Source organism: Tyto alba, unplaced genomic scaffold (assembly GCF_018691265.1).
Source record: "Tyto alba isolate M040663 unplaced genomic scaffold, T.alba_DEE_v4.0 Super-Scaffold_10, whole genome shotgun sequence".
Taxonomy (NCBI): Eukaryota; Metazoa; Chordata; class Aves; order Strigiformes; family Tytonidae; genus Tyto; species Tyto alba.
The window spans coordinates 18,089,143-18,113,502 of record NW_024881262.1 but is presented as its reverse complement, the minus strand read 5'-3'; the positions used below and the strand labels follow the sequence as shown (position 1 = coordinate 18,113,502).

At 33.9% G+C, this 24,360-nt stretch overlaps 1 protein-coding gene across 2 annotated transcripts in view; it reads left to right on the top strand.

The window, feature by feature from the left end:
* The window catches only part of RASA2 (RAS p21 protein activator 2), a 48,987-nt gene extending 25,196 nt beyond the window's left edge, over positions 1-23,791 (top strand). For both annotated transcript variants that reach the window (XM_042797246.1, XM_042797236.1), the window contains exons 6-24: positions 1,964-2,047; positions 3,966-4,038; positions 5,299-5,375; positions 6,759-6,857; positions 8,983-9,139; positions 10,313-10,461; positions 11,005-11,119; positions 11,566-11,640; positions 12,343-12,466; positions 13,892-13,998; positions 15,280-15,366; positions 15,447-15,524; positions 16,002-16,075; positions 17,323-17,429; positions 17,718-17,800; positions 18,670-18,878; positions 20,071-20,174; positions 20,771-20,960; positions 21,857-23,791. In XM_042797246.1, the coding sequence (XP_042653180.1) occupies positions 1,964-2,047; positions 3,966-4,038; positions 5,299-5,375; positions 6,759-6,857; positions 8,983-9,139; positions 10,313-10,461; positions 11,005-11,119; positions 11,566-11,640; positions 12,343-12,466; positions 13,892-13,998; positions 15,280-15,366; positions 15,447-15,524; positions 16,002-16,075; positions 17,323-17,429; positions 17,718-17,800; positions 18,670-18,878; positions 20,071-20,174; positions 20,771-20,960; positions 21,857-21,887 (2,023 nt within the window). In that variant the 3' untranslated portion in view covers positions 21,888-23,791. The remainder of the gene's footprint in view (positions 1-1,963; positions 2,048-3,965; positions 4,039-5,298; positions 5,376-6,758; positions 6,858-8,982; positions 9,140-10,312; positions 10,462-11,004; positions 11,120-11,565; positions 11,641-12,342; positions 12,467-13,891; positions 13,999-15,279; positions 15,367-15,446; positions 15,525-16,001; positions 16,076-17,322; positions 17,430-17,717; positions 17,801-18,669; positions 18,879-20,070; positions 20,175-20,770; positions 20,961-21,856) is intronic.
* Positions 23,792-24,360: the final 569 nt, after the last annotated feature.

Here is a 24,360-nt window from a genome sequence, read left to right as displayed (position 1 = left end):
GCTAATTTACAGGTACACTCAGCACTCACACCTGAAACCAAAAATCTCTGGGAGCTGCAGAGAAAGCATGTTTAGTGCTACAAAATGCTTGATAGTCTGAAAGAGTCAAGTCCTAGCTGTCTCAAGTCAGAAACCCCAAATGACTGAAACGTCTAGACAGTTGAATTTTGTCACCACTTTCCTGTGTCACGTGTATGTTGGAGGAGGAATCAATTAATGCTTATGAAACAATTGGGTGTTTCAAGAACCTATTTAAATGGTGGGTTTGAAGTCACTGTAGGGTTCATTGTGATTCAAAAATTATTGAAATGCTGAAGGCCATGTGAAAACTGGAAGAAAAATAACAAACGACTGTGAAGTATTTGAGCACTAAATGTTCCCTGAACTGGCTAAGACAAAGGGAATAGGGGGGAAGGAGGCGGGAAATACCATCTGGTGTATAATAGTGCATACTTCAAAGAGGATGGAGTTTTGAGTCAGCACAGGAGTGTTAGTGTCTGTTGTTTCCCTACTTGTGAGTGTTTGTTTGCAACTCTTGCTATTCTTTTAACATTTTTTCTACAGTACAGAAAGCATTTACTTAATATCATTGTGTAGCTATTGTTGCTGCTATGTAACTTTAGCTTGATCTGCACAACTTAATATTCCACATTATAGTATTAGAACATTTACTTAATTATTTATATGAACTTAGAGCAGAAAAGTCTATTTTCTCTGTAAGTTACATAGGGTTTGGATTTTATTGAAACTGGCTAATCACGACAGTCAGAACTTACCTGCATTAATTTAAGTTCTGGCAATACATTAGAAAATAGTTTATTTTTTAAAAAAGAGATAACAGGACTACAACATTCAGATCTCATTTGTCTCGTTTATGAAATTTTGTAATCTTTGGAATGTTTCCGGACTTAACAAATACTACAGAATGCATGGCTACGTTAGAGCATCGTATTGCTAGAATGTCTGGTTTCTGCAGTAAATTTACAGACTGTTTTGCTTTACTTTTGTTATCCCAGCTGCTTTTATTTAATACTCATACGTGGTCAGCATCAGAAGGTTAGTCAGCTTGCTGACCCAGCTCTGCTTCTAGCAGTGTTGCTGCTGTGTTGTTTCAAAAAGATTGTAAGCCTTCAGAAAAGGTCCAAAAAATACGTCTCTGTCCCCACGAGCGTTACTTGCTCACCATCCCATCCCTTTTGCATCAGGAGTGGTGAACAGTGTGCTTACGTACCTGTTAAACACCATCTTAAAATTTTCTGCATGAATTATGGAAGAAAACTATATTTTTAAAAGGGGTGTTTGATCATGCATTGTTGTGAAAAGAGTTTGAAAATAAACTTTAAATGCTATTTCAAAGGTAAACTGATTTTCCCTTTGTGGCTGAATAGTATGGATGGAACCTAGACATGTTAGGACTATATACTAATGGCTTTGCATGTTTAATTTTAAATAATATTTTAGGATATGACTTTGCATTTCTCAGCTTACTCAACTCAGAATGTAGTTTAGCCAAACCCAAATATTTGAATCCATTTCAATGCCTTCCAAATGTAGTTGCTGCCATGTGGATGAGGCCAGATAGCTTTTTGTGGGCCTTGAGAAATCAAATTTAAAAGTTAGTGAAGTCTGCAGATTACCCTAATGTAGCAGTTCTTTTTACTTAGCACACATGCATGGCAGAATCCTACTGGAATATCTTTTATCGAAGCAATTCCAAGAATTTTGTTCTTACAGAGTCCCCTAAGTCTGACTGTATACTTAAGTATTACCTTGTGTTACCATCCAGAGATCTGTAGTTACGATCTACTTCACGTACATATGTTATATTGGATCAGCGTATATATTGATGTGTAATGCAGCAAGGCTTAAAATCTTTTTAAAAAAAAAAAATATTGATTGAGTTGTATTTTTTTTAAGCCAAAGACATTGCTTCACTGGTGTATTGATTACCTTTTCGTTGTAGCATAAAGGAGTGCCACGGGTTGCCTCTTATAAATGGACAGAATTGTGACCCTTATGCAACAGTCTCTCTTGTGGGACCTTCCAGGTAACATTTTAGTATAAAATTAATGTATCTAAAATGCTGTTATCTTAAACTGGAAAAGAAAGTCATAGCCTTTAACCCAAATCTTTAAAATTCGGAAAAATCTTAAAATGATTTCTGCATACATCATATCTTCCATGGTTACTGTACTTTCCCCTTCTCAAGGTTATGAAAGTGTTTGGTCTGTCTGAATGGCCTGCACTAGTCAAGAACCAGTTGTCACTCAGTTCATTTGTTTTTCTCAGGTTTTGTACTGGATTCTTGATATCTGCACTTCACTGTCTCTTAATTTTTGACAGATTCCTACATCCATATGGGATGACACAGTTAATTGCTCACTCGCTTTCCTCTGTTCTTTGTTTTTCTTAATACATGAGTTTCTTTGCAGAAAATGTTTAGCTGTTGGGCAGAAGCAAAAGAGCAAAAAATGTAGCATGCTGCCTTCAGGATGCTATGTTCAAAGTCCTCACAGTTTAAATGTCTCCTTTTTTTTGGGTCAGTAATCCTGAATACCTGTTGGTGTTTTTAGTTTAAGAAAAATTCCACCTCTCACACATATACTGTCTGCAAGTCTTTCCCCAATAACATCTAAAATAAGCTAGGTTTCAGTTGTTTCTTTTTTTGCAACATCAAACCTAAGTTCATCTGCTTTCTTTGGTACTCAAGAATTGCCACTGAGCATAGTATCAGAACATCTTCTAGAAAACTCCTGTGTTTTAAAGACTCTGGAAGGAATGGTCCTGAGTAAGCTCTGAATGAATGGGGCATTTTTTCCTCCTTGGTATTACATGATCACTTTTTTTTAGGTTTGGGTTGGGATTTTTTTGGTGGGGTTATTTTGGTTTGTGGTGGTTTGGTTTTTTTTTTTTTTTGGTTGTACTTTTTTTAAGAGGACTAAGGAGGTTCAACCACTATACCTAGGAAGCATGGTATTGCTTGCCAAGGAAGGTAAATTGGCATATATTTCCTGTTTGAGTCCTGTGGTACAGTTGGAATGAGGTGAATGCTGGGCCCACAAAATATTTGCCCTGTTGGTATGGGAATATATGTGCAAATCTGACAGAAGTTCCTGGTTAAGATTTTCCAATCTCATGAATGTGTGACTCATGTACCACTACTGGAATATTTATATGACCAGTGCCTAAAACAGCTGATGTGTAGGACAATTTTCTTCTCTCTCGCCTGTTTTCCCCCCACATTTCATATTTGTTTCTTTTAGAAAGCACTTTTATACTATCATAGCCCTTTACTAACTAAATAAGACTGTATTCTTCCATAAAATGTGTAGAATTAAAAAAACAAACAAACAAACAAAAAAACAAAACAAAAAAAAAAAACAAAACAAAACAAAACAAAACAGTATAAAACACAAGGGAGTGGGGAGCAATTATTTTGTCTGTTTAGCATCTAGCATTAGCAGCAATTCCTTCCAAAGTAAACATTCAGTGTCTTGATGCAAGCATCTGTCTGTAAAGAAGTAGTGAGTATTTCCCCAGTAAAAGAAGGTGGGAACACCAGAAATTGGCACTTGTGAAGAAGATGAGGAGAACTGTGCTGGTAACCTGCAAGCAGTGGTAAAGAAATTGTCTGCAGACTTAAGTTTGAAAGGCTTTAGAAATTGTTGATATATTTTACTTGATATGTGTAAGTTATACTTGTTTATGAAATGAAATTAGAAACTTTGAGCTGGACAGATGCACAATTAACTAGATATAGCACTTGAAATTTCAACTTTTCAAACTATATTGTGAAGATGTACTCATTTTTTTTTAAGATTTTCTTCATTGATCAAAGTGATCTCTAAAATGACCAAAAAAAAAAATGTTTTGACTTAAATGCATGAGTCCTTCTTGACAATAGAATGTCTTTATAATTGTGTATTTAAGTTGTCTATGGTAAAAATTTTACCACATTGGAACAGGAATGACCAAAAGAAGACCAAAGTAAAGAAGAAAACAAGCAATCCGCAGTTTAACGAAACATTTTATTTTGAGGTAACTTTTTGTGTGGTATTCTGCCTGTTTATCTATTTTATGCAACCCTTCAAATATTTTTAAGCAACCTGTATAGCAGTACCTAACGCAGAAAGCTCTCTTCAAGCAGATTGAAGAGCTTTTACTGTTCTCTCAAATGTGAATGACATACTTAAATTCCTGGGAGCTGTCAGACAAAAGCATTCCCCTTCAATTGCTGAATGAAAAATTCCTCACTAGCACATATGTGGAGATAATGCATTATCTTGATGATTTTATATATCATTTGTTATCATCAAGAGTTCTGAGAGAACTTTAACCTATCCAATGGAATTCAATTTAAATAGTTTCATGAATATTGAGCTAAAAAAAACCCCCGACTTCTTCAATAAAGCAATGTAGCGATTATACCCAGTAAGGCTAATTTTATTCTTTTATTTAAAAAAAAAAATGTTAATCTTTCTGTTATTTAGGATTTGATTTAAGTTCTACATGAGTTACCCTACAATAACCAAATAATGACTTTGAATTTTCATATGATTTGTCTTGAATAAAAACTGTTTGCATGTAAGCATACTATACTGTTCAGCTGAGAGTTGGAAGTAGTGCAACTATAAAATGTGCCTCAAATGCATTATAATTTACTGTGTTTATATAGATCCTGGTCCTGCTGTGGGACTTCAGGGAGAATTTGTTCCATCCTTATGTATAGAGTATCAGCGTATGTCATGTTTCAGTTGACCTGCTCAAGATGTTGAGTGTAATTTCTTAGGAAGATTAGGATAAAAATGTGATACAAACCACTTCAATAACTTTATGACTTATGATTTACTGGAGTTAAACCAAGAATGCAATCAGTCAAGAAATGAGGAAAATTAAAATAAGAAGTTACAATTATGATACGTCTAGGGCAAGAAGAGTGGACTTATTATTCGTTGTTTCCTTAAATGTATCAGAACTAACTTTAATGTTTTCTTGGGGCTCATGCTGAAACCAGATAAATTCTTCCCAGTTCCATGTCATACTTTCTTCTTATTTTTTCCTAATAGATCTATACTATAGTTACTTTAGATATCAGCTAGCCCTCATCAGGCTCCACCACAGACCTTTCTTGACCCATTTTTTACCTGCTTTCTGCCAAAAGGCAGTTTGGTGAACTGAACTTCCTTTTTAAAAGGAACAGTAGCTATTCACCAGTGTTCAGAGGCACAATTTTCTTTGTTTTTTGATATCCATAATACAACGGTAAAAAGTGTGTTAATAGGAGGAATTTACTTGCAGGTAACCAGGTCCAGCAGTTACACCAAGAAGTCCCAGTTTCAGGTAGAAGAAGAAGATATTGAGAAACTAGAAGTCAGGTAAGTTATGTAGATTAGAAGTGATTTATTTTATCATTAATAAATCATAATATTTTATCATCTAGACAATAAAGAAATGTTTTATTTTAGTGTAGCTCTAGAGAATTACTGATCAGACTTGTAGAAAAGATCCTTTTAGCATATAAAATCACTCAATTTTTTTTTAGTTTGTTTCTTACTGAAGAGAAGGTTTTTTGTTTTTAAGCAAGTAGTGGTAGAGTGTATCTAGCAGCCTAAATTTGTTTCCCGTGCCTGTGAGGAAAGAGGCATGAGCATCTCATATCAGTATATATTAATTTGGGCAGAATATTAATAATAGAATTTGTAGTGAAAGATAACAGCATACCCAATGATAGTCTGCTAGTCTGTAGTTGACTGTTTTAATAAAAACAGACAGAAAAGTCTCTTTTTTGAGATTGTTACGGTTTTGCATTAGTTATTAGAGGAACATTTGTGTTGCATCTTTCCCTTGCAAATGCAAAGAATACTTCAAAGTACATTCCACTTTTCTGCTCCTCTACCCTTAGAGCAGGTCTGTTTGTATTTATGCTATGTAGTTAAAACAGTTAAGAGCCCCTGTACTTAGTTTCTTTTCTTTATTGTGCTCATGCACATACATGCACCAAATCTGCTGAATGACAAAAAGTCTTCAAGGCTAGCATATACTTCTTAACAGGGATCAGAAGAAGAGTTTAGTGGTTAGTTTTAATAGCCATTGTAGAACTCACTTGGTATGTGAATTTTTAATTATTAGCTTCATGAATATCTTAATTAGAATTGTATATTTCATTACAGATGCAAATATATTTAGAAAAACAGTCATGCCCCAACCAATCTAGTATTAATTTTTTTTGTTCTTCTTAACAACTGCTGTCTGTCAGAAATGTCAGAGAGGTAAGAAGTAATAGAAAAAAAAAAAGGTGCATGTCTGGAGTCTGTGATTCCTTTTGAGGTTGTAAGCATACAAGCTGCTGTTGGAAAGACGAGCGCATGTATTGGTGTGACATTGCAGTGTGCTAAATTCCAGCAATTAGATAGGGATGTGTAAATATATTGATTAAAAAGTTCACCTGAATTATCTGAGAAGAAATGTGCACAGTTTTGGGGGTGGAGACTGCTCAGAATACATACATGTTGCCAATATCACTTATTTACTCACGCAAGGTCTGAGAGTCTAACTTTCACTGTTTGTTTCTTTATCTGTTCTTTATGGGTTAATAAGCCACTCATTTGATTCTTCTTGATTTAATTAGAATGGAGTGAGACTTCTAACATTTTCTGCCTGCATGCATGTGGATTAGTGCTGTAAGGCAGTTACTGTTAACTTGAAGATTTTTATTTCTCTCTGGGAGAAAAAAAAAAAAGTAATGTTCTTATTTTCAGGGTTGACCTATGGAACAATGGAAATTTGGTACAAGACGTCTTTCTAGGAGAAATTAAAGTTCCTGTGAAGGTGTTAAGAAATGATTCCTTTCAAGCATGGTGAGAAATAGTGGCTCAGAAGTTAATTTGCTTCTATCTTGTAGATCATCTCTTGCAAAAGATATGTTTTATTCTAACTATCTATTAAAATATGTCTTCCTTTTCTCGTCTAGATAAAACATCTTTCTAGAGTGTTGCCCTGCTCAATAAATTACACTCGCCAGAGGGTACATTTAGCTCTTCTTTCCCCTGGTCTGCCCACTCCCACAGAATAGTTCATGTCTTTGAGAGGAAAGTGCAGAGAATGAAGAAAGGGATGGCTGAGCATTAACTATCTTTCAGTCAAGTTGCTGGATTTTAGTGATCTGTGTATGTTTTTTAGCCTAACCAGCAAACCTGGAACTTCTCAGAATTGCATCACTTTTAATTAAATTCCTAAGTCAGACTTCCAGAATGACTGATTAAGAGTTTAAAAATAATCATTGTATGTCTTTTTGTTTTTGTTCCTTCCTTGAGGGAGGTTCAGAAAGTACCTTCTGGAACCAACCCAATGTCATTTCAGGGGAGCAGGCACAGAAGTTTAAAAGCTGTAAGGGTAAAGTATGAAGGGAATTGGAGGACAGACAGACCTCTGCTTATAACACAGCAGCAACATCCTTTCTGAAGCTACTGTCCCAAATGCTTAGTGGCAGGAGGCATTGAGTACAATAGATTCAAATGCCTCAAAGTGTGTAGAATATTCTGCTTTTAGTGAACTTTTCAGTACAGAGAAAAGAGTGGAGGAAACCTAGGATATCCATGTAGAAAACACATAGGAACTGAATGGAACAAGGTCTTAGCCAGGAACTGTTATGGCTCTGTTCCGCATACCCATCTCAGGCTCCAAGTGTCTAGGACACGTCAAAGTTGAACTCTAATTCTTAATGTTTGAATGTGATCTAAACATAATAAATGTTTGTGTCAGTATTTTCTATTTATTTACATGATATATTGGAGAGATAGACCTGTTCTGCTGGTGCTCTGAACTAATCAAAAGCTGTATGACCATATTAACATAATGACATGCCTCCGTTAATAACCTGCTAATAGAAAGGTTATATTAGCATGGACTCATTACCGGTGTATTGTGTTCATGTAGCTTTTTGAATTGACCTGTCTCATGTCCAGCTCACTTGAAGCATCAATAGAGAGGCTTGTGTCTGCTAATATACTTTGTAGGCACACCTTGTATTGATCATCCTCATATCCAATTACGATCTGCTTATCAAAAACAGTTCTGTGATTTTAAAATAACTAATTTTTTATACTATTACTACTTTTCAGCTGTATTCAAAAACATTTTTTGTAGTACAGCAGATAAAACAGTATCACTAGTACTAAATATTGGGAAAATAAACCTAAGAGTTATTCTGTCAAGTAGAGGTTCTCCTTGTAAATCAGTTTTACTTTGAATTAGCATGCTTTCATGGGCAATGCATCTGGTTATATTTGTACTTCTACAGTCAGGAGGATCAGACTTCTTTAAATAAATGATTGTAAAACAATATTTGAAGATATGATTGCAGTTTGTTGGGCTGAATATTGTAACTATTCTGTGACACTACTTAAAAACTGTTAAAATTAATGTAAGGCTGCACCTCCTGTTGGAATACAGTTAAACTACAGCAAAGGCCAATAAAGAATTGCTTAGTATATTTAGTATTGACAGTAAGAAAAAAAGCACAGGTTTTTTTCCTTTAATCTTACTTGTTTCTCAGGAATGCAGACTGTTAGTATTGCGTATTTTTACTGGTTTCATACTAAAACATTTAAATTTTTGATACTAGTTGTTCCATCTGCTATGTCCAACCCCGTAAATACAACCTAGATATAAAATGAGAAGGTCCAATATAACTTCTAACTATTCCTGCTATCCCAGTTGAGCTACAAGTATGTCCTATTTCACTGTTCAGAAAGACATGAGAAAATTAAAAATGTATTTCATTACGTGCTAAAGGTGCATCAAATGCTACTTAGTGTTTTTTCTTTTGTGTCTCAAGCGTTTTTAATGTGAATTTTATTGCCAGTTTTCAGACTCAGTTTATGTATACTGAAATAATTAAATGTGATACTTTGCTTTATTGTAAAATTAGTCAAATTAATGAAATGTGAATCTAATATTTTAGAATTGTCCTGTTGCTTTCAGGTACTTACTTCAACCAAGAGAAAATGGAAACAAGTCTTCTAAAACAGATGATTTGGGGTCACTTAGATTAAATATCTGTTACACTGAAGACTGTGTACTTCCATCTGAATACTATGCTTCTCTAAGAAACTTGCTGCTAAAGTCATCAGATGTTCAGGTACTTCTGTTGAAAATATCTTTTAAAATGAAAATTTTAAATGGATTATGCAATCCTGTATGAGACAATGTGAATTACGCATATCTAGAGAACTTACTTGTTCCTTGGCATGAATTACTTGCAGATGAGCAGCTTGTAGATTATTTACTCCTGCTCCAAACTAGCAGGATTTTCTTATTTGAGAAGAACCACCAGAGGTAGTAAAATAATCTGTGCTGTGTGACTGGAAGAGATAAAATAGTTTTTTCTTGTTGGTTGCGCTTCTCAACATTCTGTGTTCCCACTGGCTACTCTTGGCCCCTTTGATTTAGTGGTTTTCCAGGGATTGGCACTGAAGGGGCAGATAATCACCTGTAACAAAAACAGTCTGCTTCAGAATTGATTTCTAATTCCACTTCTTCTGAATTGTTTCTCTTTTTTTCACTATGTTTATCAGCATGACTGGATTTCTCATGTGGACATGGTGACAAATAGGGAAGTATGGTAGATGGTTAGCATAACATTGAGACGGGAATCAAATTATGGTAACCAGGCTTTATATTCCGCGGTCTTTTTATAGCCTTTCTTCAATTCAGTGTTGGTGAAGTACTCACAGAGGAGAAGAAAGTAAAGAGGAAGCAGATTGTGACGAAAATATTTGCTAGCCCATGTTTAAATACTACTTCACTGGAATTCAAGAAGAGCTGAGTATGTAGCTAGTGGCAGTCAGCAGCTATCTTTTTTTACCTAAATGAAGTAACTTGATAAATTTTTGTACTGAAATTCCCAACTGCAGAATGGAAACAGTCACTTCAGTAGTGTGAGAACTGTATTTTGATGTGCTCTGATTATGAAGTCCTGTAAAGATGTATGACATTATAGTAAAGCAGTTAATTACTGCCTCTTACTTGGATTTGTGACAAAGCCATACTCTAACCCTTTAGGGAGAATGAGAAGAGTGAGTAGATGCTGAATTTCTTTCTTAAATGTCAAGTATAGAGTAGAAAATACCAATTTTCAGGTAAGTATTTCTGTAGAATAGAAACACTTAGCTACCACATTGTACAGCAGATGTTGAAGCTTTCTATTAAGAAACTGTGTCTATAGCCTTGTTAGATTTGATCTGTACTTTGCCAAATACATGACAAACATTTAACTACTTCACTCATTATTTCATATTCTGCTTTCTCACAGCCAATTTCTGCATCTGCTGCCTACATACTGAGTGAAGTTTGTCGAGACAAGTATGATGCTGTTCTGCCTCTTGTACGATTGTTGCTACACCATCATAAGATAGTTCCATTTGTTGCTGCGGTGGCAGAACTAGATCTGAAGGACACCCAGTATGTATTTCATGTTTAGTGATATCACACTTCTAAATTTTTTCAGAATTTCGGAGGGCTTCATGATATGACATTGATAAGTAAGCATGTCAATTTTTTTTTCTTTTATTATGACTGAAGACATTAATCTTTTAATGCTAGTTTGTAACAACATTTATTAAAATTACACTGATGCTGGGAGTCAGACTTAATGATTGTGTGCTATTTGGTAAAATTTTCTTGGAGCTAGTATACAGCTAAACATAAGCTAGCTGTTGTGTCTAAGAGTACACAGATTTTATTTTAAAATGTCATTGTTTGGCCACTCCAAATGTTTCTGGTTGTTAGATTGGTACTTAACATTTTGTAAATTGTTGAGAATCTCATCCTGTTTCCTTTAGTATTAGACTTAAATGAGAGGTACTTTTTTCCTGCAAAGATGACTTTTAAGTACATGTCCTCCTGCATGTCTTGAAAGTAGCAAGCACAGGAGTTTTTCCAAGTAGCAGTGTATGGCTTCTTATATTTTTTCCTGTTCAAATAAAATAAATTATTTTCTTACAGAGAAGCAAACACAGTCTTCAGAGGCAACTCATTGGCAACTCGGTGTGTAGATGAAATGATGAAAATAGTGGGGAAGCACTACCTAAAGGTCACTTTGAAACCTGTTATTGATGAGGTATGTTATCCTACTGAAACTTTTTTCAGGACACTTAGACCACTGAGGTATCCTGCCTCTTTCATAGGTATTCTTGCAGCTCTCTGTGTGGCAGTAATCACTCAGGTGGGAGAATTCTAGAGGAAAGTGAAATAGAGCAGTAATTTTTTAAGTTCAGTGGGAAGAGCTGTTTTTGTTCTTTATATTCCAGATGCTTGAAAATAAACAGTCAATGGCAATTGCTTCAGCCTTTTAACACATTGCAGAATTTATGCACATGATGCTTTATTTAATTAATCCATGTAAAAAGGCACACACAGAATTGTGGATGATTAATGCATGCTGTTACAGATAGTTAGAACCTATTTAGAATTTTACCCCTAAGTCTAGGACAGAATCTGGTTTTAAATAGGTGCATTTCCATGCTTTCTGTCTGAAAAGTTGAACTACAGTTTTCTTTGTTTCAGATATGTGAGTCTCCTAAACCCTGTGAAATAGATCCCATCAAGTTAAGAGAAGGGGATAATGTAGAAATTAATATGGTGAGTTTCCTAATCTGTTTTTTCTAATTTAAACTTTTTCAAAATCTGATAGAAAAACATTTCAAGAAGCACCTCTGTGTAATGGAAAATTAGTAACTTAGGGTAGTAATATAATTATCGGATTCTACAGTAAACAAAGAAGTTGTGTGTTCTTATCCCTGTTTATGAAAACAGCAAAGGAAAAGACCAACAGAAAATGGAATGGGGAGGAGAAACTAGACAGAGGGTTACAGTCTTCCTTACCAATTTGTTGGGTGTTGTGATTCTTGATGTTCTGTACTTGGTATCTAGATGATAAAGTATCTAATTACAACTGCTTTAACACTTCTCATTGAAGTTTTGCTTGCCTCTTATCAGAGAATGACATTTAAGGCAATAGTTGCTGCAACAAACTTAACATTCACTAGGTATTCCTTGTAACGTGTTGTCAAATTACAAAAACAGGTTTTGATAGATAGCTGTCTGTTGCCAGACACTGTTTATGTACTTCAATGTAAGTATCATTAAACTATCTTTTAACATGAATAACCCCATATAAATAGTATGAGACACTTAAAATATGCGCTGTACTAAAATACGTAATTGAATAGTCAGGCAGTGTTTTGAAAAAAGGAATTGTAGTGTTATGTTTGCATTCAGGAAAAAAAAAATAGAAATACAGATGTTAATGGTCTGAAAAAATACTTTTTTTCATAATTGCAGGAAAATCTACGCTATTATGTAGACAAAGTATTCCGTGAAATTGTGCGATCGAGTATAAGTTGTCCTACCCTAATGTGTGATGTTTTTTATTCTTTGAGGCATCTGGCTGCCAAAAGATTTCCAAGTAAGTGTTCTCTAAAAACTTTTGAAAATGCTGGTTGGAGTGAAATACTGAACTTCTGCAGTTACCTTATGGGGATTGTTAAAGTTCTTGCCTTGTCCAAAGCTGTGTCCTGAACTTTTTACCTTGACAGGCATTTGTTTTTTTGTCAGTCTGTAAGTTATATTAAAGCCTAGTGGTGAATCAGCAAGAATTTTCTATTTTCTGACAGAAAAATGTAGCGGGGCAGAAACACTGCACAACAACAGCAAATAAGAAGTCACCAACAAAAATATGAAATACTAGAAGAAAAGCATGAGTAATACAGAAAGTTATTTAGTTGAGATATATAGAATTGGAAACAGATGATCTACATATTGCTTCTAAAGCAGCAAGGTGTAAACCTGAAAATAAAATTGGTATTTATATCTTACCTACGTGAACTGCATCTATGGTTATGACCAGCACATTCATAATTTACCTGAAGCTAGCTTTTACTATTACCATAGCTTTACTACTTATGAGTAGTTTTGAGGAGGGTGGATAATGTAAAATATTTAATGTTTGTAATGTGACCAGTATTAGAACACTTCTATTCTTTCAGAATGGTTTTAATATAGCAATAATGTGGTAGGTCTAAAATACCTTTATACTTACTTTAGTCAATTAGAACCTGAAATGTCATTATAATAACTTAAAAATGAAGAACATACTTCTTATAATCTGGAGCCTTTCTCTGATACTGGTTTGTTACTGGAACTGATGACATAAATTCTTCTAGTTAAGACAGTCTTAAATTCCTCTAGTTAAGACAGCTTTCAGAATACCTAACTTCACAGTCAGATCAGATTGAAGTGGTCACTAGAGTAAGAATGTGATCCCACCGTATTGCCCAGTATGAAGGTGTAGATATACCCAAAATATTAAATGAGAAAAAAATCCTCATTTACAGCATGAGAACTATGTAACAGTGTGGTTTGATGTAACTCAGTTAAAGTTGTTCATATATGTTGACTGCATCAAATACAGCACTAATGTATTTGAGTTGATCAGTGATTAGCTTTATGGATGAATAAACTTGATAGCCCTAGTGTTCAAAGGCAATTGCTATAGTATTTTCTCTTCTGGTTCAGTGTGCATACAGCCGTACCTAATCAGCACTCTGTATGTAAATGCTTGCAGTAATCTCACTGTTCCTAGTAGTGGAGCTGATGAGCTGGTTTTGTGAGAACAAAACTTCTTTTCAAAGAAATAAACCCGCCATTACAAGTAGAACATTTCTTACCATGATCACCTTTCTCATTTCATGCACTTCATTGATTTTTCTATTCTGTTTTAAAATATAAATGTCTCCTTTGATGCTATATTCTTAGGGATTTTTATGTTGACTGTCTTCATTATTTCCTATTAAGTTTAGTGCATGTTACATTTCATGGTTTTTCTCTGCAGATGACCCTCATGTACAGTATTCTGCAGTGAGCAGCTTTGTGTTTCTTCGTTTCTTTGCTGTAGCCGTAGTCTCACCTCATACTTTTCATTTACGACCTCACCATCCAGTAAGTTTTGTGAAGCTTTGTTCTGTTTTATTCATAACCGTCAGATGTGTTTATCTGGGAAGGCATAAGTTACTTTCAGTGGGTATGTAACTGGGAAATAAGATTACTAAATGTCCCTAGGTTGGGTTTTCAGTTTTATACCTCACCAAAGGAACTAAGACATTGGCAGTACTTTAAGCATCAGATTTCTTAGACTTTATGAGGTGTTCTCAAATGATGTAGAAGAACTATTGACATTAAATATGCCATACCTTTTTTGTGAATGTTCTTCCTTGTTAGAATAGCAACGTCTGAGGGTTCTTTAAGGCATATGTCTGAACTGTATCGATTCCTTCCACTGTGGAAGTTAAATATCAAGATGGAACTTACACTTTTAAAAAATTATTTCCATTTGTGTCTTAAACAGAGTTCAGAGTTTGTAGAATTATCCAGTAATTGGTCTGTGTATTTATTCTGGACTCCACTAGTTGCAAAGAGTTGCCAAATCTTCCATTTTCAGCTTTTGAATTGTCGAGTAGATATGCATAAAAGAAATAGTCTTCAAAGACAAGAATATGGAGCTAAGAAAAAAATACTGTATTATTTTCACATACAATCCAGAATATGTATGAAATCATCTACTCGAGGTTATCTTCATTATCTTACCTACTTGTGTGTTGTGCTTTCAAAAGAAAAATTTCCTTACTCAAATTCATTCCTTTGACATTATCCACTATGAGTAAAAAAGATTGCAGGGTTTTATCACTTGAGGGTTAAGCATTTTAAAGAGAACAGCAAGGCCCCTTTCTGTGGCTCTATTTCTAATCCTGTACTAAAATGCAAGCAGTGAGGTAGCAAGCAAATTTAGGCAAATGCCTTAAAGACCAAGTTTTAAGTTCACTTCGTATTATGAAAATTTCTACCATTTGTCCAGCAATATCTCATTATGTTTATTGTCAAGTTTTAAATAGTTCAGAAGCATTAGATCTGTAGTAAGAATTACAGGATTTGAGAGGTTTGAGATGTTTTATAGGTAAAAATATATTTCCAAGTACTAATATTAAATTCTAGTGGTAGTGAGTAAAATACTAAACGCTGCAGTAGCTTATGAAATATATTCACAAAGCACAAGTGCTAATGCTGCATATACATTTCTCCTCTTTGGACAAAGAATGAAAGGAATGAAGATGTATCAGAATTACTACATTGCGTAATATAATTTTGTGACACTTTCATTTTTAAATCAGTTTCATGTGGAATTGTGAAAAAATGTGACTTATGAGTTTTGTTTCTCTATTTTAGGATGCACAGACTTCTAGAACATTAACTCTTATATCAAAAGCTATCCAGACTTTGGGGAGTTGGGGAAGTTTGACCAAAAGCAAACTTGTAAGGCTACTAAAATTCTTTCTCATTTCATAGACAACAGTCTTTGCAAGATTATTTATGTCAATATACCTTTCTTTCAGTCAAGTTTCAAGGAGACGTTCATGTATGAGTTTTTCAAAACATTTCAAGAAGAAAATTTTACTGAATCTGTTAAAAAGGTACCTTTCAACTAGATTTTTTTTTTTTTTTTTTTTTATGGTTGATGTATTTGATCAGTTCTAGTTATTAGAAGGTGGTGTTATTGTTCAGTTTTCTACTAGAGAGAAAAAGAAAAAATGTGGTCCATTTCAGATGTTTTAAAAAAACAACCAGGTCCACACAATTGGATACACAAGAGTTACACATACTGGCTTAAGGTGATTTAGTTTAAAAAAAAAAAAAAAAATTTTTTTTTTTTTTTGAAACAGACTTTATTAGGTCTGCTTTTTAGGAACTAATTAAAGAAATCTTTGTGTGGCTTTTGGGCATCCCTTGTTAAATTTCCTAAGTCTCTGCAATATATTTGTATTTCACCTGTTGCATGAGGTAACTGTTCTGTTCTAGGAGAAACTATACATGTATATTTTTAAAACAGCTTTTGGTTGTTCTGTGTTTCTGAATAGCATATATATATTTCCTGTGTATTTTTCCTTAAGTTCCTAGATGATGTTTCCTCTACTGAAAGTAAAGAGCCCAGTGGTCTGAGTGAGCCAGTACATCTAAAAGAAGGGTAAGTATAACTTAAATCTATATTGTGCAAAACAGAATTGGTATTACTGTTTTTTCATTAATACCAAATTAATGCTCTTTAAAATGTTTGATATACTGTTGAAATTTTATTTGGTTTTTGTGATAATTCTTTATTAGTTTGCAGAAGTAGTTTAAACCAACAGCTGTTCATTTGCATAACTCATCTTTTAAATACTTTGGAAAACATAATTAAAAGCAGCTTAAAACCCATTAAAGCTTGTCTGCATTTCTGTTAGAATTCCATGTGTGCTCTGTGATAGTTTATTCAGGATTGTGAAAGTGTATTTTGAAAGAATGTATTAATTTAATTTAGAGTTACTTTGCATTCTGTTTAAGCCAATCCAGCTAAATGTTCTGCCTTTAAAGTAGGAGAAAAAATTAACCTATAATTGGAATACTTAACAGTAAATGATAGAATGCCTTTATAAAAATTGAGGTGGAAAACACTCTAAGAAATTAGCTGGTTTTTTTTTTTTTTGTATATTGATCATGAATAGCTGATGAATTAATTCAAACCACATTTGTGGGGAAATAATATTTGTGTTTATCTGAGAGGCAGATTCATAGCAAATAAAGATAACTTATGTGAAGCAAGCATCCAAATTTCAAAAAAGTAAGAAATGTACCTCTTATTAAAATGCTAAATAGAAATGAAGGAGGCAGTTGTAGTGGATCAACACTTAGTTATAGCAATTCAGAAGCTAATTTGTATTATCAATAGGTGGCTTTGCAAAAGAAAAAAAAAATTGCCAGTGAACATGCTTAAAGTGTACTAAATACAGTTTGTGTCTACCCTTGCTATTGAGTTGTGTTTAGTGTCATTTCACTTCTGTTTAGTTTCTGATCCAAATAAGGCCAACTACATTCACATGTAGAAAGTGGCAGGAATGAGAGAATCTTGTAGCTGGATGCACCTTGCTCCCTTTTGGGAAAAATCTGAATTTTGGATCTGAATAAGTACCCACTCCAAATGTACTGCTACAAACAAGAGCCTGAATTGCATGTTTTTCAAACTTTACTGTTTATGGAACCCTGTACATGATCACCGTATTGGGAGGTTATTTTGAGGATCTATTTTAAATGACTAGTAGATTTTTTTTTTTAATCCACAGTGAAGTAGATTTTTATGTTGCTGCATGCTGAGCAGTAATGTGTTACCTCAATAAATGGTTTTGAAAGCTCTTCTGAAGACTAGTGTTTGCATTTCATGTAATTCTGTCTTCACAGAGAAATGTACAAAAGAGCTCAGGGAAGGACTCGGATTGGTAAAAAAAATTTCAAGAAGAGGTGGTTCTGTCTAACAAGTAGGGAATTCACCTACCACAAGCAGCAAGGTAAATTACATTTATTTTAATTATTTTCATTTTCTTAATGTTTTCTGAATGTTTACATCTGATTTCTGCTTTTTTTAAAATGCATGTTTTCTTTTCTTTTCCTAAGGTACATATGATATGTTTTAGTTACCTTGGCTCCAACTACTAAATGCTTTTGTATGATTCATGTACATTTTCCAAATTTCTCAAAGTATGCTTTTTTATTATTAACTTACAGTATTGGTGCACTCAGGTTATAAAACAGTTTTTTACAAATCACTTCACTCATCTGTTCACAATTTTTTACAGATAAAGAACCAATTTTCACTATTCCAATCAAAAACATCCTTGCAGTGGAGAAACTTGATGAGAGCTCCTTCAACAAGAAAAATGTGAGTTAAAAGATAGTTTCTGTGTAATTCTTGATGTATTGTTTAAATAATAGACTGTAATTAGTTTATAGAGTTACTGAAATCCTATTACTAAACGTATCAGCAAAAAATCTTTTTTGGATCAAGAATAAAAATCTGTATGCAGTATTTTCAGATATTCTGAACTTGGAACTTAACCTGGAGATCTGGATTTCTGCGCCAACTTTTCTGACTGATTTTATGACCTTTGCCCCTCTTTCCAAATTCCTGGAATGAAGGTTAAAACTACTGTACTACAAAGCACTCTTATGTAAGATATTAGTAGCATGTACATTAGTAGCATACATTCTACTAGAAATGTAATATTGCCAAACTTATACTTACTCCTTTTGATGAGAAGTCCCTATAACACCTTCATCAGCTGAGACAATTGTTGGTACTCACAGCCTTGTTCTGGACCCGTAACACATCAGTATTTCTATTATTTCAGTCCAACATTCTGAGACAGATAAAAGTACAGCTGTTACTGAGGCTGAGGCTGGCTAGAGCAGAGACTTCTGGGAATCTTCTGTTACTCTCAGAATATGAACCATGAAGTCAAAGGTCACATTTAAAGATATGTGAATGAAGATGACAGACAATGCATCATGTTCTGATTCTTTAAGAATTCTTTTTTGGATGAGGAAATGGTGTAGGCAGAACACAGGGAGCTGTTACGTTTTGGTTTTTGTCATAGAGCTGAAAGAAACTCTTCCTTTCTCCCCTGTTTCACTTTCTGTTTTAATTTGACTGCTTCGAATTGCCTGAGCTTTGAAATCTACTTCAACATATTAAAAGTTGCTCAGCAACTGGATTCTTTTACTGAGCAGAATGTTGTGTGCCTTCTACAGATGTTTCAAGTACTACACGGAGAAAAGCCACTCTATATCCAAGCAAATAACTGTGTAGAAGCTAGTGAGTGGATAGAAGCTCTTTGCCGGGTAACAAGGTGCAACCAGAAGAGGCTTAGCTTTTACCATCCTTCTGCTTTTCTAAATGGGAACTGGCTTTGCTGCAAGGCTACAATAGAGAACACAGTGGGCTGTGCTCGATGCACTGCGTAAGTTGTTCCTCAAATGAAAATATATGTGTTTTGTAGGACAAATAATGTATGATTCATGCTACAACTTGAAAATCTGAAGGCAAGGCTATCCCTGTCTACTTTAGCAAGCTACACTGCTAAAAACATGCCTTACTAATATAAAGCATGAAGTACTGGATTTTACTAAGTCTGTTACTTCATCAGCCGCCATGTGAAATGGAAGGTAACCGATTCAGCATGTAAATCAGAAATACTGAATGGCTAATTTCTTTCCATGAAGAATAACAGGTTTAATAATTCAAGTTTATTCAGATGCCAAGCTGAATGCAGAAATATGACACTCCTAGGTGACATGTATAAAATAATTGAAATACTTTGCTGCAGAAGGCTCAACCTGGAAGTCTGTCTCTTTCCCTAATGACATTGTTTTGTTTCATGCTGTCACTTTTGTATTTTAACCTCACATTTCAAAACACAGTGTACTAAGAAAATCAACTAAATAATCTTGGATGTAGTTTCTGACAAATGATTTTTACAGGTATGTTGGGAGAACTAATAACATCCTGTAATGCATCATTGCCTTTCTTAAAGCTGCTGATTTCTGAAATCAAAACAAATGCTCTGATCTTTTTTAAAACTAAATTTATCCCTAACTGGGTAGGTTGCATTAATTACAGACTAATTCAGTATAAATCTTGTAAGATAACATTCGTGAGAAAATATATATAATAATTTTCTCATGTTACTCAGTTCATTCTGATATTAGGTTTCTCAGCAGTTTAAAAGATTCCTGTTACTAAATAATTTTTGGTTGTTTTTGTCTTTCTGGTTTTTCACTTGTTCTCATTCAGGAATGTATCTATTGTTCTGGTTAACTTTCAAGTATAGTAGATTCTGAAGACACGTTTACTTGTCATTTAGTAACAATGAACCTTACTTCAGTATTTTTGAAAAATTTTTCTCTTGACATACATAATAATTAATTCTATTGGAAAAAGTGTTTTTTAGTATTGCTGGTTTTGTCCTCAAAACCGTGTGCCTGTGTCTATAGAACACTTGCAATGAATGCTAAGTTTTGTGTATCAGTTGTGAAGCTGTGAGTGATAGACATATCAAAAGGTAAAGTATATTGAAACATAATCAGCTTTTACTTGCTTTCAAACCTTTTAAGAATGACTTATATTGACTATCCATCTCTTCCACCTTTTAGGGATGTTCCTGCTGATACACAAATTGAGATTGATGGAGACAGAGAGACAGAAAGAATTTACTCACTTTTTACTATCAACATGACTAAACTACAGAAGTTGGAAGGTATTCAAATAATAATTCAGGAGAATTATACTGATACTATTCAGCTCCAATTCTTTAGGCCCGTAACATCAGTTTGAAATCTTAACAATGTACCTGTAAATAATAGAGAATGGGGATACAGGTTATGTTTTTTGTCTTTTTAGTGCTTTGCTATCAAGACATTCCTCAGTCGTTTCTTTACAGAAAATCAGGCATACGCATTGTTCTAATTGAACTTGCATGCATGAAATACCTTTAATAGTCTAAACAAAGACACTGCACTATAGGCAGTGGCTCTTGTCTTTGCTCTCCTTTTCCTGACACTGGAGTGAATTCTTGTGAACATGGTTGAATTGCAAGAAAGGATTGGTCTTCTGTTAATGTAAACAAGAAGGGAGGTGGATCTTCAAGACACTGAATGCAGTCAGCAGAGGATAAACCACAGAACTTTAAATACATCTAATGGATACTGCTTCCTGCTTTTGTCTTAACCCGTTTTATGTATAAACTAGAGTAACTTTACATTTCAGAATTTCAGAATCATCATTTACATAAGAGGTAGAACTGTTGGTTAATTACTGAAATTCTAATTGGGATAATTGTGGTGATTTTTGTAGAGGCTTGCGGCAGTATAGCAGTCTATCAAGGTCCACGGAAAGAACCAGATGATTATTCTAACTTTACAATTGAAGATTCTGTAGCAACTTTTCATACACTTAAACAGATAATAGAGATAATAGAAAAGCTGAATGAATCGCATGAAAAATACCGAAAGAAGAGATCATCAAGTGCTAAATATGGTAGTGAGTAAGTATCTTATGTAATTTTGACATACATAAATGTGTATTTAAAAAAAAAAAAAAATCACAGAACAAGGTCAGGCTTGTTGAGGTAGAGATAATTAAGCTAAAGGTAGATTCAGACAACACAAAGACATGGAGAAAGTCAGGTACATAGTTTGTAGTAATGCAGCTTTTTAACAGTTGTTAGAAGATAAGAGAAGTTCCTCGGGTGGGGGATTCATCTGTGTTCCTGTTGAGATTCCCATAAGCGGGTGTAACGACTTGGTCATTTCCTTGCAACTTAACATTTGAAGTGCATGCAAAATTTATCCCTAAATGTCTGCCTACCTTCTAATTTTTTTCAAAATTTCAAATACCAGTTAAGAAATAAATTAAATACCAAGTTACCGAAAACTGTAAAAATTACACTGCAGAAACACATCTTCCGTGCATTGTATTTGCTGTTTGTAATTCACTTGCCATACTCAATGATAAATACTATTTCTGGTGAAGTTAAAAAAAAAAAAAAAACAACCTGTTCTTTGGAGTACATTGTTCTTCCAGAGTAGATTCTTTCAATTCTCTTCAATCCTGGTTGATATCTATGGAATGCCACTAGCAAGTGTTCTGATTTCTTCTTCACATCCATAAGGCTTAATTCACCAGAAAAAAAGAATGCTCAAACCCCAATTTGGTTTGCCTAGCTTAGGAATTGACCCAGGTTGTTTAGAAAAATTGACTTCTATTTAGAGGTTTCACGTGAAAGTATGTGAGGTTTTCCACAAATCCTGAAATTTTGCAAGAAATGATAGAGATTATGTAAAAAATATAGGTTTGCTTAATGAATTAAAATTGTATGATGACAACTGGAAAGCAAATATTAACCATAAATATTTATGTACAATATTTTATTTTTTCCAGAGAAAATCCAATTGTTGGAAAGGTTTCCTAACCAAAACAAACTGTGGCACACTTGGATGAAAAAAGAAACTGGAAATGTTTTTGAGTGTTCTACTTTTTTGTTTTGTTTTTGTTTCCTTTTTTTAGATTCACTATATGCATTTTTACAAAGTATTTAAGAATGAGCATAAATGCTAGTTGTGTTGACAATCTATTTATTATTTAATAGGAAAATATCAGCTTGGAGACCTGGTCTTAAGGTTTATTCTCATTTTGCTGAAGAACTTGAAGTTCCAGGTTCTTGAAGTAACATGTATGAATAAACCTAAATGTTGTTTTGCCATCCTTGTCTTATTGGAAAGAACTTTCTAAACGAATAAGCTTTTTAATGGAAGAAAATCCACATGGCATTTGTTGGTTGGATTACATCTCTCAATACGTACACTGCAAGTTTGTATGAGTTTACCATGAGTGCCTGCCCTGCTGATACGGATCTTGAAATAGAAACCTCAAGATACTATGACATGGAAAAACATCTGAAGCTTCACACTCAATTCATTTGACATTTTTTCTTGTATTAGGTGTTGTCAGTACTTGATTGATCTACAACTGAAGTCTTACAAAATCATGCAGTATGCTGCAAATAATCTGGACAGCAGATACCAGTGTTAGTTACGTTTTTAAGTACTAAAGAAGAAGAAATCAGGGAATTTACGTTATACCTCTTGTTTACATTTGGGGTGAGTAATATAGGGAGTGACATTAGACCACTATCTATTTTCTTTAGGATTTTTTAAGGTACATATTTTTTCTTAATCTAAAAAGAAGTGCAGGGTAGCAACATTCTTTTTAAATAAGTTTGCCTACAGATACGAAAATTTCAATGTGAACAGATTGTGGTTAAGTACTGATCAACTTACATCATCCCATGTATGATTTTATTTTTTGTTGTTTATAAAAAGTAATAACTAGATTCAGCTCACCTTTTGACTACAAATCTAATAATCTCTATTATAATCACTCAAAGCACTTTAGATATCTGGACTATCCCAGATTATTTTTAGATACTTTGTAGTATCTGCTTGTTATGATCAGTTGAATGATCAACATTGTTTTGTCTTTCAGCAATGCTTCAGTGAATATTTTTATATCTTTAGTTATACAGATTCATATTTTCCACTTAACACAATTTTAAACTGGCATTTTTGACTTTAATAAGATTAATTTTTGCTCATTTGATCTGAGAAGTTAGGTTTGTGCTGAAAGAACAAATGTATATAATCAGGAAGAGGCAAAGGTATTACTGTGGCAACTTTGCTTCACCAGTATTAAATACAATGGTACTCCTTGGAATATTATTTTTAATAATAACTATATGTGGTACTTTTTATTTTTGGAGCATTTGCTGTGGGGTCTTGTTGTTTTGTTAGATATTTTTTGGTTTTGGGATTTTTTTACAATCATGATTTGGCCAACTTAATTAGGAATGTAACGTACAAATAGAATAGAAATCTCCAATGCTTGAAACTGTAAGATGTTTAAATTACTTTTATTATACTGTTCTAGAGATGCTTTCTATAATGGAAGCAAGTTGACAAGACAGGATTGAAATCTCTTTTGGAAAGAATGTAACTTGTTAGAGTAACTACTTGGTTTAACACCACACAAACTGTTTCAGAATATCTGGGATTCAGTACTAGTACCTGCAACATTGTAGCCATTTAATCCTCTCAGCTGTTTCCGCCTTTTCCTGTTTTTACACATTTGATGTATTCTAAGGGACTTTTATTTGTGAACAGTTGGAAAATGGGGGGGGTGGGGGTGGGCGACACGAGGGGGGAGGAGGAGGAGGTGTAGGGAGGAAGAAGGGGAATATAGTAATGCCAAGAAATGTGTTTTGCCAAGATAAAGTGGGTCTGATTAATTGCCATTAATAAAAAGCTACCATTAAACAAAGTTGAATGTGGTTGAGTGTCAAAGTTAGGTTTTGCTGTATGTGGATTAACCCTGTGGCAAAATGTTTGTTCCTTGGAGCCATTTTCTGTTGTTTTCAAAGTCAAATTTATGAAAAAGTAAATTGTATACTCTTGCAACATTTTTTTTAAAAATATGCACTTTTTTTTTGCTTTGGTACTGGAATATCTGGAATAAAACAAAGGCCATTGAAGATTTGATTTCTCATAATGTTTTAAAATGCAGTAGGTGTTCTAGAATTTAATTAGGTACGAGTAGGATGATTAATAATAAAATTTGCCTTCATTTTGATTAGTCTAGAAAGATGATGTTATTCAGTAATTAGTTTTATTAGGATTGTAAATTATCCTTAGTTTTAATTTGTATTATGATGATGTATTGTTGAATGTATTTTTATTTAAATTTTATTTTCTTATCAAGACATTAAAATGTTTTGTAACATTGCTTGAGAATAACTCACAAATAAATCACAACAAACTTGAGATATGCTGTATGTTTATTGTGAGGCCTGGCTTTTTAAAATGTTAGCATTTATCTGAAGACTGAATTAA